Here is a 15,753-nt window from a genome sequence, read left to right as displayed (position 1 = left end):
GCGTGATGTGAGTGCGTTCACTCCTCCTTCTCCATCGTATCCTTTTCTTCCCGCCCGCTCTCTGTTGTGGCTTTTGCCGAGGGTTGCGGCCGCGGCGCTACAGTGAGGGGCGAGCGCGGGATTTCGTGCTGCTCGGCAGGGTGGGCGGGTTCAGACCGCTGTCGGTCAGGTAGTGCTGGCGCCGCCGTCCCCTCGGCGGGAGGAGGCTGCAGCGGCGCTTCTCGCGCCTCCATGTCGGACAACCAGAGCTGGAACTCGTCCGGCTCCGAGGAGGACCCCGAGGCCGAGCTCAGGCTGCCTGTCGAGCTCTGCGGGGTGCTCAGCAAGGTGAGTGACCCCCTGCCGCGGGGCAGCCCCCACCTGACAGCGTAGCTCGCGCCTGCTCCCTGGGCAGAGGCAGCGCCCGCCGCCGCCTGCGCCCGCTCCCCGGGCGGCTCTGGAAGCCCCCGCTCGTGGGGGTTCCGGCTCCACCGTGGAGGTCGCCCTCGCCGCGGCCTCACTCCCCTGTTTCCCTTCCCGCCCCCGCCGTCCCTTCCGGCGCCGCTGGGGCGGGAGCGGCGCTGCCTTTAGCCCTGGTGTCCGCGACACCTCCAGCAGCCGGAGGGGAGGCAGGAAAAGGGCCCTTGAGGCCCTTTCCCAAAAAGTGCGTGTTGTCCAGAGCGTGGGGGTTCGCGATTTTGTTTATTTATTCATGTTTTTAATTATTTTTTTATTAGTGAAAAGAAGATGACTGGTAAGGGAGGCTGGGGAAAAATTATTTTTAGCACTACTTTAAAGGTACTTGTATAACTAATTTGGAAGCAGAAATCCTCCATATGTAGCTTAGATATGGAGATATGTGTGTGTATATATATATATATATATATATACATGCATATGTATTATAACAAACAACTTCAGAATAACATTGAAATGTCTTTGGAGCAGTTCAGAGCACTCCGTTGTGACTTCCTCTCCTGTACTCCGTCATAGGAATGGGTATAAGCCAGGGCAGAACGCCCAGGTCATGGGATCCCGAGCTCATGAGCAGGCCCTGGATACGAAGAAAACTGTACCGGAACCAGCACTCGAATTTTTGTGAGGGACTCTGAGCTCTTTCCAATTCACAGTGTTTCTGAGCCCAGAGACGGGAGGAATGCTGAAGAGAAAAGGGCTTGGCTCTCCCCCTGTGAGGTGTTGCCCTCTTAATGTTGTATGGGAGAGGGACAGGCTGCACGAGGGATGTTACAGTGGTTGAAATGTGATATTGTGGCTTAGCAGTGTAGTCTTATTGCTAATTTTATTTCTTCTACAAAGTTTTCCTTTGGCTAGATTTTTCTTATTAGTAGGAATTTAGGTATTTGTGGGGTATGAATCATTTTCATGTTGGCAAACTCTGTATTTTAGATGTGGGTGCTGTTTCTTAAAGGAGTAGTAGGTGAAGCCATGGCTGCTTCTGAAGATCTGCTGCTGCTTATAAACCTATGTGTATGGAGGCTTCACACTTTTCTAGCTGGTTTTGCGGCCTGTAGCCAGGGCTGCCTTTCTTGTGAGAATGCAGGAACTCTCATCTGAAGTGTCATGAAACCTGTTGCAGTGTGCATTCTTGAGGGCTAATCTTCCCTTTTGCCAGTAATACCTTAGTCCTCAGTAATAACTGAGGCAAATAAAATGAAATGCTAGTGTACCAAACTTAGTACTGTGAAAATATTTTATTAAAAAAATCTGTGTATAATTAAATTCAGAATCAGTAAGAGTAGGGTGCAATTTCTTGAATGCATACCAGTGTTTGAGCTTTTCTCTCCTTTGGTAAGGAGAGATGCTCTGAAGAAAAGACAATAATTTTGTACGAGAAGCTTATTAAAAGCACATCTTACTGGTCTTTTAAGGCATTTTAAAATTCTAGGCTTTTCTTTTTTTCTGTTTTACTTGTTGTTTGCAACTTTAAGGTGAATACAAGTTAAGGACTTTGACATGGAACCATCTGTTCCTGGTGTACAGGTATCTAGATGCAGGAACTAATAGTCTTTTAGTTTACTGTGACCTCTTTGTACAAAAAATACTTTAAGGAGTCTTGTACCTCATTACATTCTTGTTGCAACAGTGAATGAGAAGTTCTGACTGCTATATTTGCCTCCCTTAACTGTGTCAAAGGAGGAAAGTGTGATGAATCTAGGATTTGTTACTGGAATATTCCACGAGTGGGATCACTAGAAAAGCTTCAGTATTATGATGATGGGGCATTTGCTGAATTAAAATCTAAAGTAACGTGTCTGAGAGTGTGAACACTGAAAACAGTCTCCAAGCCATATTTAAATGTCTGCTTCTAGAGTAATCAGTTATTTAATAGTTGTTGTAAACTGTACCTGATGTGGTAATGGCAAGTGTGTATGTATATGAAGAGAACTAGATAATTAAGATCTTTACTTTGAAATTATCTTTCAATGACAATAATAATAATAATAATAATAATAAAAACACATTTAGTGTTATACTTGAAGTTGAGCTTGCTGTGTAACTCCTGATTCTAAATTGGAAGACTAAAACTCAACTTATCAATGAATGTTTAATTTCTTCCATGCACCTACTTTTTGTCATTGGTATTTTTAACATAACTCTTTAGCTGGCAATGAAAAGCTCTGTTGTCTTATATTTCATTTGAAGCAACACATTCTTGTTTTTGGTTTTGTTTTTTTTTTTCTTTAAACCTGATTTTTAATAAGTGGTTTGCAAAGGTCATTTTAAGAGCTATGAGCAGAACACCAATCAAGTCTTCAATTGGCAAGAACTTTCAAATTTTTTTTTCTAGTATATGGAACTTGAGAAATATCAACAAAACTTTTTTTCATCATTATTTCTCTATTAGCTAATCTTTCTGTTTCTTTCTTTCTTTCTCTCTCTCTCTCTTTTTTTTTTTTTTTTTGCAGTGGACCAACTACATTCATGGGTGGCAGGATCGATGGGTAGTTCTGAAGAGCAACACGCTCAGTTATTACAAGTCAGAAGATGAAACAGAGTATGGCTGCAGAGGCTCTATCTGCCTGAGCAAGGCTGTGATTACAGTAAGAGCTATTTCAGAATTGCCATCTTTTCATGTTTCAGGATGTTATTTTTTGCCATTTTTTAGCAAAAATAATATTGATATGGTGAATTATGTTCCTTAATATTAAATTAGTGATATCGGTCAAGGAATTTCCAATAAGAAAACAATTGTCTTAACTTGCAGCTGGAATAAATAATCTTTCATCTCTGCTGCACTAGAGGTTTCTACAGGGAGTGATTGAGATTGCTTTTCGAGGTGAGGGAATCCCTAGGTTCAGCCTAAGATCATGGAATGAATTCCTAAAGGAGGTAGCATCTATCGCAGTCCTTACTATTCTTTCTAGTGTAAAGTATGCCTACTTTACTGCACTTTGTGACACCTCTATAGACTGTTTTCAAAGAAAATGCTCAACGATGTGCTGCTTCCTCAGAATAAATGTCATGTGCGTTGCTGCTCTTGGCCTAATCCAGTCTTATGCTGGTAAGAAGAAAGAGTGTACTTGTAATGAAATCCATGTTAATATTATTTTGAGCTAAAAAGTCAGCCTTAAGTCTAATTAGCTATTTTTTAAGGAAATACTAGCAAGTATGCTAGTATGCTCTATATAGTCTGTAAGTGTAGAAAAGTAATATTTAATCTTACTATTTGTTAATCCATCATATGTGTTTATTCTAACTGAACTGAGGATAATGAATGAGAAGATTTCTCTTATTGTTTAGCTTATAATAGTGGTATGAAAGCATATTTTTAAAAGAAGTGATTGGATTTATTACAGCATTTTGGAAAATGGATTGCAAAAATAAAGCAGATTTTTACGTTCACATGTCTGTCAGCTATTGCACTCGTGCAAATTAAATTGGATCATTTTCTTTAAAGTTCTTTCTAAAAACTGTTTGAACTTACTCCAGATTTGACTTATTTGGGACTGTGGTGCTCAGTTGACTTCTGGCAGTCTGTAGCAGCAGCCTATGATCAAGAGTTACAAAAGTATCTCTCATTTGCTAGTATGTGGCTTAGTATTCCAGCTAATAAGACAAAAAGATGGAGACAAGGAGGTAAGCCCAGGAAAGTCTTAAGGCATGCTGTAGAGCAGCTTGAATTTTGAGGGTGGAGAGAAAGACTGTAGCCATGCTGATACTGCTGCTGGAATGTTTTGGTGTATTGCCCTTTCTGAAGGGGAAGTTGCAGGGTTTCTTACCTTCTGCTGAGGAAGTGTGTAACACTGAAACTTCTTACAGGTTGTTTTATTTCTCACCTGCCTGGCACTTGTTATATGTGGTAACTGGGGCTTGTAACTTTGACTTGAACTCTTGCTCTTAATTTTATTTTATTTTGTATTTTATGTCCTTTTACCTTAACACCTGGGAAAAAGAAGAGAATTTATGAACTGTTCTTGAAGTTAAGCTGATATTCTAGTTCAGGTTTCATTCAGAATCATAGAATGCTTAGGGTTGGAAGGGACCTCTAGAGATCATCTAGTCCAACCCCCCCTGCACACGCAGGGTCATCTAGAGCACGTGGCACAGGACTGCATCCAAGCGGGTTTTGAAGATCTCCAGAGAAGGAGACTCCACAACCTCTCTGGGCAGCCTGTTCCAGTGCTCTGTCACCCTTGCTGTTAAAAAAAATTTTCCTGAAGTTCCTGTGGAACTTTGGGTGCTTCAGTTTGTGGCCATTGCCTCTAGTTCTGTTGGTAGCCACCAGGGAAAAGAGGCCAGCACCATCCTCCTCACTGCCTCCCTTGAGGTATTTATAGACACTGCTCAGGTCCCCTCTCAGCCTTCTCTTCTCCAGGCTGAACAGGCCCAGCTCCCTCAGCCTCTCCTCATAGGGCAGATGTTCCAGGCCCCTGATCATCCTTGTGGCCCTGCGCTGGACTCTCTCCAGCAGCTCCACATCCCTCTTGTACTGTGGGGCCCAGAACTGGACACAATACTCCAGATGCGGCCTCACCAGGGCTGAGTAGAGGGGCAAAAGGTGACAAAGGACCATATTCACAAAGAGTTGCAAAACTTGGGAAGGGAAAACTCCCCAAAAGATATAACAAGGTGATAATGGACTACTCGAGGAGTAGGAAGGACCAATCTTTCCTTTGGCATTTTCCTTTAATGACCTCCATGAGGTTCCTCTCTGCCTATCTCTCTAGCCTGTTGAAGTCTTTCTGGATGGCAGCACCTAGATGGCAGGCCCTAAAGAGGCCAAAACCTATTTTCCTGAAGTCCAGGGTTGTGATCCTACTTTTTGCCCTGCTCCCTCTTTGCTGGATCTTCAAACCCACCATCTTGTGGTCACTGCAAAGAAGGCTGCCTCCAACTTTCACATCTCTGACCAGTCCTTCCTTGTTTGTAAGAATGAGGTCCAGATGCGGCCTCACCAGGGCTGAGTAGAGGGGCAGGATCACCTCCCTCGACCTGCTGGAGACGCTCTTCTTAATGCACCCCAGGATCCCATTGGCCTTCTTGGCCACGAGGGCACACTGCTGCCTCATGGTCAATTTGTCCGCCATGACACCCAGGTCCCTCTCTGCAGAGCTGCTCTCCAGAAGGTCAGTCCCCAGCCTGTCCTGGTGTCTGGGGTTATTCCTCCCCAGGTGCAGGACCTTGCACTTGGCCTTGTTGAATTGCATGAGGTTTTTCAGCGCCCAAATCTGTTAGACCCATATTTTGGACTCCAATTGTTTGCTTATAGTTTTAAATGACATCCCTGAAGCCTGGTAAACTCATATTTACTTATTCCTAGCTGTTGTTAACAAAGTTATCGTTGTAAGTCTAGGTACTAGAAGATTCGGGTATACTGTTGGATCACTTGATATTTCCTTAGTGCTTTGAAACTTACCTTTGAAACTGCCAAGAGTTTTTATTATTATTATTATTATTTATTTATCACTCTTTTTTTAGAAGTCATTCTTTTATGCATGTGCTTTGGAATGAGTACTTCTGGTTTGGTAGCAATTCATGTTTTTTAATTGGTCCTTAACCTACCTACTTTTTCAATAGTAGAAAATGAGTTTAAATCTAACATTGTCAGTATTCATTCATCTTGCATTCTTCCTGAACCTTTACTTTCCTTTACTTACCTATTTAAATGTTCAGGAAAACAGGAAAAGCTGATGAAATAAATCTTGAGATGAGTAACAGGTTATTCTTTACTGCACTTGTCTATGATTTCCTGTCAAAGAGAGGGGAGGTCAGGTTTTTCATTGAGTTAATATTCAGTAGCACTGATCTGATGCAGCTGGAATCTTCATTGTGAATATTTTTCTAAGACTTATTATATTGCACTTTAAATGTAGTGTTCCTTAATCTTGCTGATCCAGTTGTGTGTGGTTAAGTAACTATCTCCCAGCTCTGTTAAAAGGAGCTTTGCTTTGGCACGAAGCAGGACATATGCAGTTTGGTATGGTGTTACGCTTGTATATTAGGTATATATTTGCATTAGGTATACCTATATGTTTAGTTTCAACTAAGGATACAAGGATTTCCTGCAATTACTTTATGCTACTAGTATTTAATTGATATTTAGGCAATTTATGCTGCTGTCGCTGAGTAGACTTACTATACTATCAAGATAATACTTCATAGTATTAACTGAGGCATGAGTATTGTATTAAGAAGACTCCAATTCATTTATGCTTTCCAATCTTGTTTTCTCATTCCCTGATATATTAGGCACAGATTAATAGGTAATTCTACAAGATGTATTATAGGGAGATGCTCATCTCCTCCCTTTTTTGTAAGAGAGGGGACTAGCTTATTAAAATTGCTTCAAGATATTTTAAATTTGGGATCACAGAGTCATCCCTCCAAAACTATTAGATTCTAGTGGAAATAGTCTTTAATTAAATGGAAAATGTGATTTGGTTAGTTTACTTTATCTGTTAACTGCTAGAACTAAAAGGAGTTAATTTTTTGGCATAGATGAATGAAGGATGAATTCATCAAGTACTGAAATGGCAAAACTTGGTCACATATGAATTAAACTGAAGTAGTACAGTAAAAGTCAGTAGGTGATGCTGACTTGGTTGCTTTTAGCCACACCTAGAACAAACTTAATACATTTGTTTGAGGCATGAACTCTGAGTTAAGACTGCTTCACATGCCTTAGCCATGTAGCCAATCACGAGTGTTATAAATACTTAGAGTATACCCAGATTTAAGCTTTGTTCTGTTATGGTAGTCCGATTCTCATAAATCCCTGCTCTAGTTGGTTAAAAAATACTGGGTGACTTTGTCCAAGGTATCCTTCGTTACCATCAAGGCTTGCAGAAAGTCAGACTTTCATTAGGGAATTGTATATACATGGTTAGCAGTGAATTTTGACAGTCCAGCAGCAGTGGTTTTGTGGGATTCAGCTTTGAAATAGGAAAGTCTAGTGTCTATAACTAAAAGACCACACGCAGAGGTGCTTTATAGAGGTTGGAAGTCTGCCTTTTCCAGTGGAAACTAGCTTTTCAGCTTGTACTGTCTTTGCCATTATTGCTGGTTCTAATCTAATAGCGTCATCACTGCTCTAACTCGTGGAGTGACGCAATGTATTGAGAAGTAAGATTGCGTGCATAGGACCATGGAGGCTGAAATAAGCTCTTCCCTACCTCTCCTGCACCTGCCTGCTTTCCTTGCTCATAGCAAAGCCAGCAGTAACTTAATCCTAGGGGGAATTTGTGTTAATAGACTTCTCAAACCTGTTTATGAGTTCTTAACAATCAAGTATTTCTCATGAGTTCTAGGCTTGGCTAGTGAGAATAGCTCTTCTGCATGGATTCATATGGAAGACATTCTAAAGTGCTTAGAGAAATGTCATGCTTGGGGAATTTTAAAAATCTTTGAGTTTAGCCATGTGTGCACTTTATCAGAGGATATGCAATACAAGAAGATTTAATATGCAAGTTGGAACAAAAACTTTTTGAACTTTCCTTTACGTAGGCTTCATATCTAAAGTACTGTCATGCTGTTTTAATCTAGTGATTCATCTTCATTTTAATTTCTGTATATCGGAATAATATATACAAAATTTTAATTTCTAATTTGGTAGATGAAATGAGTTGATAACTGATGCAGTGATTTTTTTATTATTATTTATTTTCCTCGATCTTGCTTATACTGAAATGATGCTTACTCATGTCAAGATCTAAATGGAAATATTTTCTTGGTTACTAATTTTATTTTGCCAGAATGTTTCTTTATTATTGTGTTCTAAAGAGACATTTAGACAATTCTGTAGCAAATGTCTCGACTCCAATTAAGTAATGAATACAGTTTGCATAATAGAGGCATTTTTAGTGAATTACTTTGTAGAAATGTTAATTAGAAAACTGTTGCTTAATGAAGGCAGTAATGCTGTTTTATGTTAATATACAAGTTGCAAGTCATTTCTCTTCAGAATGGACTTTGGAAAGGGCACTTTGACTCAGGACAGGAAAACTACAAAAATGAGTCCTGCCTGAGGAGTACAGCCTGGAGAATTGTCCTAGCTTATTCTAAGTGAAGTAAATTGTTACTATGAAACACTTAATACATAATTATCTAATAAATTAAGAGGTAGAACTTACTTTAGTACAAGTTTACTGCACAGGAAATGCATGAAAAAGCAAAACTGACAGTTTTTTAAAGCTTGTCATTTTTTGCCAATAGTCCCAAGGAAGTAGAGATGATTCTTTTCAGTAATCAGCTGCTAATAGTTTCACCACTTTTTTTTTTTAAAGATACTGTGAGTTTGACATTCAAACATTTAATGTTTTTAATGCGCTTCCTCTGAATAGATGTTTCTGGATTATTTATGTTAATTGGGCACCTCTGAGAAGTATGGGCTATCATTTCTTAAAATGGATACATTTGCCAATTCAATGGATAGAGAAGTTTCCTATGAGAACTTTTTTTCACAGGAGCTTTAGGCTCAATGATTGCTTAAATTCTAAATTAAAGGTGTGTAGTTTATTAATTGAAGGAAATATCAGTGCTAAACACTTTAAGAGGTTTGCTTGAAGTGTTTGATGCATGATGAATCATGCCTTTCAAAATACTTTGAAAAAATTACTGAGACATTGTCAGTGTGCTGCTTTTTTTTTTTTTTTTTTTTCCTTCCCCTCTTTCCTTTGAATCCCATAAAATGGGAGATGATATTTCTGAAGCAGTCTGACTTAAAGGACTGATGCAGGTGAACATTTTCTAGCTACTGCTCTTCCCTTTGGTCTTTCTAACATAATTCTGTATGTTAGAGGGATAATTATTTTTCAAGCTTTTATCTAATGATAGGTTTAATTTTGTCAACTGCTTGATGAGTTGAATACTGATTGCTTTCCGTTGGCAAAAGCTTTTGAAAAAATAATCTATAAATCAGTGCCCTGGGTAGAAATACTATTGCAATGAATTTATAATGTTTGCTAATTACATTGAAATACAGTAATTTGTTTCCATCTGTCTGAGGCTGAAAAAAACCAATCCATTTTTAGTATTGTGTGTATGATTAAATAATTTGATTTCTGTAATTTGATCAAGTGCTTCCTCAGCCTAAATTCTTACTAAAAAGATGATCTGAGTAAACCAAGTCAGAGAAAATGGGCCCTAACTATACAGGGCTTTATTTAGGACATGTGCAATTAGTACTTCTATGCTTTGATGTATTCTTCAACCAAATATTTTTTTCTGGATTGCTGGAATATTTGGGGTGGACAGGAGAGCAATCTAAATGGAGATTTTAGTATATCAGAAAGGCCTATGAAGGCAAGTAGGGTCAGGAATGCTTACATGCATGTAAAATGCCTAAGGTCTTCCTGCTCTGGAAGAGGAGAATGAGAGAAGAGTGAGGGAGGTGAATAGTGAATGATGAGATGGGTTGCTGGGAACATGAGATTTCTTCTGGACAGCTCCTTTTAGGATTCAGCTCCTGCATACAGATTTGACCATTTTTGAACTGAATTTTTTGAACCAGTCATGGATAGGTTGATGTGCAAAGTGAAAATGTCCGAGTTGCCTTATATATCTTAGAATTATAATATTCTTGATGGAAAAGGCAATTTGATTTTGGGGAGTTGAGAAATGGAGGATTTTTCTTAATAAGCAAGGTAAGTCAGAAGTGAAAAATAGGCTTTGGCAATTTGCTTAAGTTGAAATGTTTATATTAGGATGAATATTTCCACAGTGATTTAGATATGGGCAGAGACTTCAGTAACATGTATTTAAAAAAAAAACTAAGTATTGTAGGGTGCCTTAGTATTGCTTCAGAAGATTTCTGCTTTAGAACTTGAATATAATCATGTTACTACATACTTGAAATGCAATCAAATGCTGCAATTCAACAGTATTTCTATCAACATTTATTAATAATTAGGATATTGTTCATACACTTGACTCTTTCCTTTGTTAAGATATTTAATTATGATTTAACAGTGTTCATCACTTAATATCCACTTCAGAAGCACATTTCCTGCTCATGGGTTGTATCTGAGTATTTTCATGCTGTGGAACATTTCTTCCAGGTATTATACCATGCCTCAGACTTCTAATGTTCACATTTGGTGTTACCGTTTTATACTTGACCATTTTTTTTGTTTTCTACTTTGTAGTCTTGCTGTATATGAACTTTCATACACTTTCAGAGATTGCTTTGTAGTAGACTAGTGGATTAGTATTATTAGTGGATACAGTTTGTTCATCTGACTCCAATCTCTAGTGGTCTAGTCTCACTCAACACTCCTGCAAGGTAGTCCCTAACTGATTATTTAATATATATCTTTAATAGATATCTTGGAATGTCTATTAACAACATGCTTTTAACATCTCTGCTATGGATTTGTAGAATACCAGGCCTCATTTTTCCATGCATTCCAGTTCTGGAGCTCTGAATAAAAGGGGTCAGAAGGCTATTTTAGCTGTTTATATTCTCCTGCACAAGGCCTTCTATCTTGTTGCCCCAGAGTTGCTATCTCATCACCTTTTTGGTTCTGTTCATATGTACAAGATAGTTCTTCAAGACATTTCTCTCCAGAGGATGCTTTGGTGTTGTTTCTGCTTTTCAGAGTTCATGTTTTTGCCTCCTTTTGATGTGAGCTGTTGAACTGCTTTTATGTTATCCATGTGTTCTAGATAGTGTAGTTTAGATCAATTATTCTGGCAGGTTTCAGCAACTTCTTAGTTGGTTTGCTATGTCTTTCTGTTCAATTGTGCTTTAGTCAACTGATCCACCATTTCCTGGTTAGAAGAGGAACAGTCAGACAGAATTTGTTACTCCATATCTCTAGGCACTTAAGAACCAAGTTGACTGGGATTAGGGCTTGCATATTCTAAAAGATTCTAAGTTGAAGGAGAGAGAGGCTGTGTTTCAACTAAATGTGTGTATGTTATGTACCCTACCCCAAGAAATTGGGGACACTTCTGATGGAAGTGCTTAGACTGGCAAGAGATCAATTTTAAGCTTTAAAAGAAAGCTCGTTGCTGCTGAATGTCCAAATGCTTTGTGCTAATAATTAGTTCTTATACAGTATTAATCACTATCCCTATGTATTAGTTCTTGCACATTTTCTATCATTAGAAATCTTTCTATCATGTGTTCAAAGCAGTTGCTCCCTAATATGCAGATCCTAAATTAGCTGGGAATATGCAGCACCATGGAGATAGGCCATATAGTCAGCCTGATATCTGTCTTTGGTCCTAGTTGCTGAGGTCAAGGTGACCAAACTGCAGAGCCATTTGACAAGGGCAGGGGGGAAGGAATTAAAATGGCTTTTTCTTGCACTTCTTGAGCTTGGGATGATTGTTATAAATGGTTGAATTTCTAGATGGTTGCTAGCCCTTGGCTTCTGCTTGTGAGTTGCACAAGATGCTGGTGAGTGCTGCAGCATGTAGGTTGCTTGGCTGTGGCGGGGGGGGGGGGGGAGGGTGTTGCATGTTCTCCCTGACTAGGAGGTGACAATCGGTGTTATTTACATTCCTACTTTTGACCTGTGCTCATATTTTCAAGGCCTTTGCTGTTATCTTGGGCTTAGACTGTATATTGTAACAAGAGACACCTGGTACTAAGCTGTGGTTCACAAAGCAAGTTTTCAGGGATAGTTGATAACAAGGCTAATAGACTAGACCTGGGGACTTGCATAGTTAGCCTAAGACCTGTGGTCTGTTGCTGGTAATGGTAGTACTATCTTTACAGAAATGTTTTTACAGTTGTATTTGGAGACGCACATGTTTGATCAAAACAAGCTATTTTTCCAGTCTCCTTAGTGTGCTTCTGTACTCATGGTGCAGCAGCTCCCCTTGCTTTGGGATGGGAGTTTGACTCCTGTTGCCATGAGCCTAAATCCAGGATGCTTCATTTCCCTGCTGGCTCAAGGCACCAGGGCCATTGCTGTGAAACGTGTTTGTGGTGTGTTGTTTGTGTGTGGTTTTTTTTTTGTTTGTTTGTTTTTGTTTTGTTTTTTGTTTTGTTTTTTTTCTCTCTCTCTCCTCTTAGGGCAGATATTCAGTTTGGTCTTGTATCATTGTGCTCTTGAGAAATCCATGCAGGACTTGCAGTGCTCCTAGTTGTTCAGGTTCGGCTCCTGGATCTTCCATGGCATGCAGCAGTACATACGAAGAGGTGTAATAAGACAGCCAGTTAGTATACAAATAGTGCTTTAAAAAGTATAGCTCTATATGATTCCTGTTTTCAATGGTTGTTTCCATGTTAGAGATGTAGGGTCCTTCAAACAGGACAGGCCCATTGGTTATATCTCCATTCCTGACAGTGTCTATATAAATCTGTTAATATCCCATCACTAATCCATTTAGCTTCTGCATAGGGTATCCATAGTAACTGTTAGATCACTTGAGGCAGTGGCTATGTGCACACACTATTCTACAATGATACAATATTTAGGCCCTCACTACTTGTAATAACTCAGTGCCTGGCCATCCATTTCTTTGATCAAATCTTAACTGACTTCAAATATTTGTTATAGTCTAGATTTTTGTTATCACAAGTCATTGTTTTTTTCAATGGGCTGTTGGAAATAAGCAAGGTGTGTTAACATTTGGAAAAAGTATGATATACATAATTCCACAGTGTGCATTATTAACAGTGCAATAATTGGATAAAATACCAATTGGTAAAAAAAAAAATTATAAAACTTGTTATGTACCTGAACCTGTTTAGGTGTGCAAAACACCATTTGTCTTTTTTGTTTTTCTCTGCATATGTTGGAACATTAGGAAAGCACTATTTACCATATCAAATATAACTATTATTATCTATTTGAGGCTATCTCATCTCAGTATCTTCTGATAGTGCTTTTTCACAGGTTAGCATGTTTTCAGTCATTTTAAATTTGGGAGGGAACATAATTTCTTTGCAGTTTTGCATGGATAAAATGCTTCAGAAAAACTATTTTAAGATGTGTACTTTTTGAAACTGGACTAAGGTTTCTCACTTTTTTTCTAGATGAATAATCATATCTCTTGCAAATCAAAACACTCCTGAGCGGAATGCTCAAGTTTCTGTATTCATCAATAAGGGGGTTTCTCCACAGTTTGGCTGAAGAGCAGGACAAAGGGAGGAGAGACTGAGTGGAGCCATGAGCGAGTGGGACAAAAAGAGCCATCTGCAACGAGATGGGGGCCTTTACAAAGGAGGGAAATAGGGCAATTCCCCCACATCCTTCAGCAAGGGGGACAAAGGAGTCAGTGAGCTCAGGTGAGAACAGATGGCGGGAGGCCGGAGTTCGGTGTAGGCGGGCCGGGAAGGCTGTAACTTCTGAGTACCTTGGCCAATGGGGAAAAGGAGAGGGCGTCCCTCGCTCGGGAAATTAGGATAAAAGGGGGGCTGCGTCCCCCAGCAATTTGAGAGACCCCACAGGGATCTGCCCGGTGGACTCTCCCTTTATTCGAATAAAGTTTTAGGACTCCTCTGTCTCCTTTTGGACATTCAGTTCTTGACAGCGAGATTTTCCGCACAATTGGGGGCTTGTCCGGGATCCTTCCACCTTCCGGGAACGGCAGACAGCGATTGGAGTCGACGGCGCGCCTCACCATAGCTTTTGGTGATCGACTCCCTTCGACGGCAGCCTGCACCGGACGACTGATTGGGTTCCCGAGACTGTCCGGAGACAGACGAGAAGCGGATCAGGGGGATCCGCAGGTAGGACCAGGAGGGGGTCCTCAAGGGGTCTGACGGAAAGGGCCAGGTCTGACGGAAAGGACCTCCGGGTAGCGCTAAAGTCTGACGGGAAGGACCATTGAAATCTCACTGGTGAGTACTATGGGACAGTGGGTAACAAAAGGGGTGACGACCCCGATATGGACATCCAGACAGGGCAGCAAAGGGAAGCCAAAAGAGGGTGCTGGGAAAAAGGTACAACGACCTCGACTTATACCTATATAGTCCCTTGGGAAGACTTTTGAGGGTTTGGGATAACTTATGCATTCCCCCAGAAATAACCAAGGAATAAAATATTGTTGTTTTGTTTGGCCAGAATATAAGTTACCAGGGGGATTTAGGTGGCCCCCTGTAGGGTCGGAGGACGATCCTAGTCTTTGTCAGGTTTTGTGCCAGTATCTCAGTGATACTGACAAGGGTCTCATCGAGAAAGAATGTGTGTCAATATGGTTAAGGGCAACATCTAGAGGAATCTATGTAACAAGAGAGAGAGGCAATCTGCTGAGGGGTTGGAGTTGATGGCTGGATTGGGAATGTCAATTGATATTGTGGGGGATGATAAAGAAGTTAGCACTACTGTAACTTTATGCAAAGTGTCTGATAAAGCTAGGCTGAAGTGAACTCAGAAGTGTGGGCAGTTCCAGGAAAATGATAAAACACCAATTGACATGGACAGTCTTCCCGCAAGGATACACCAAGGCACTGGTCCTATTTGGACAAGCCTTGCAGAAAATATATATATGGGGCATATTTTGGCTGGGGGTTTAACCCAAAACAGCCCCAATGTTGTGGTATGGACATGAGAAGGGAAACAGAGCTTTAGAAAATTAAAAGATAAATTGACCCAGGCTCCGGCCTTAGCTCTTCTGGACACAAAGAAAGAATTTGAATTATATGTGAATGTCAAACAGAGCCGTGGCAAGGGAATTTTAGTGCAAAAGCATGGAGGCATGTGAATACCAATAGCTTATATGTTAGACCTAGTGGCTAAGGGGTGGCCTTATTGTCTGCAGAATTGTGCAGCTACGGCCCTAATGGTAACTGAGGCCCGAAAGCTGACCACAGGAGGATCCCTTGTTGTCAAGGTCCCACACCAGGTCAAGGCATTACTAACTGAAAGGGCTTCCAAATGGATGACCAGTGCCCGATTATTGCAGTATGAAACCTGTTTAATGGAGCAGGAAGATTTAAAATTAAGAAGTGGGGGAGGGTTTAACCTAGCTTCTTGTCTAACTGGTCCTGAGGGAGAAGAACCAAAGGAAATCCATGACTGTATTATATTTAAAGCAATATGTAGCCAGGATACTTTTTCTTGTGAAGTCTCTCTGACAGGAAGCCCAGCTCGCACAGATCCTCCCCTTGGATTTTGCAGTCCATGATATCCAACCAGGGGATTGGGTCTTGGTAACCACAGAAACATCAATCAAGACAGCTGAGCATGGATGGACTCATCATACCAGAGTTAAGATTTCCAAGACCCCAGAAGTCTGGACTTCTCAGTTGATCTGTACCGCTGGCTGGGAGTGGGTCTGGAAAATAAACTCTGGGTTGCTGGGTCCGTGGGAGTCCAGGAGGATATGAAGACTACTCATGGGTACTAGACATACTGA

General features: G+C 40.4%; 1 protein-coding gene across 1 annotated transcript in view; it reads left to right on the top strand.

Moving 5' to 3' along the window:
- Positions 1-226: 226 nt before the first annotated feature.
- The window catches only part of LOC104569355 (ceramide transfer protein), a 71,692-nt gene continuing 56,165 nt past the window's right edge, over positions 227-15,753 (top strand). The window contains exons 1-2 of the mRNA XM_088532709.1: positions 227-327; positions 2,907-3,041. Of these exons, the coding sequence (XP_088388835.1) occupies positions 232-327; positions 2,907-3,041 (231 nt within the window). The 5' untranslated portion in view covers positions 227-231. The remainder of the gene's footprint in view (positions 328-2,906; positions 3,042-15,753) is intronic.

The sequence above is a fragment of the Tinamus guttatus genome, unplaced genomic scaffold, assembly GCF_059628265.1.
Source record: "Tinamus guttatus ecotype Peru unplaced genomic scaffold, ASM5962826v1 Tinamus_guttatus_pri_ptg000467l, whole genome shotgun sequence".
Lineage (NCBI taxonomy): Eukaryota > Metazoa > Chordata > Aves > Tinamiformes > Tinamidae > Tinamus > Tinamus guttatus.
This window is presented reverse-complemented; position numbering and strand designations above follow the sequence as displayed.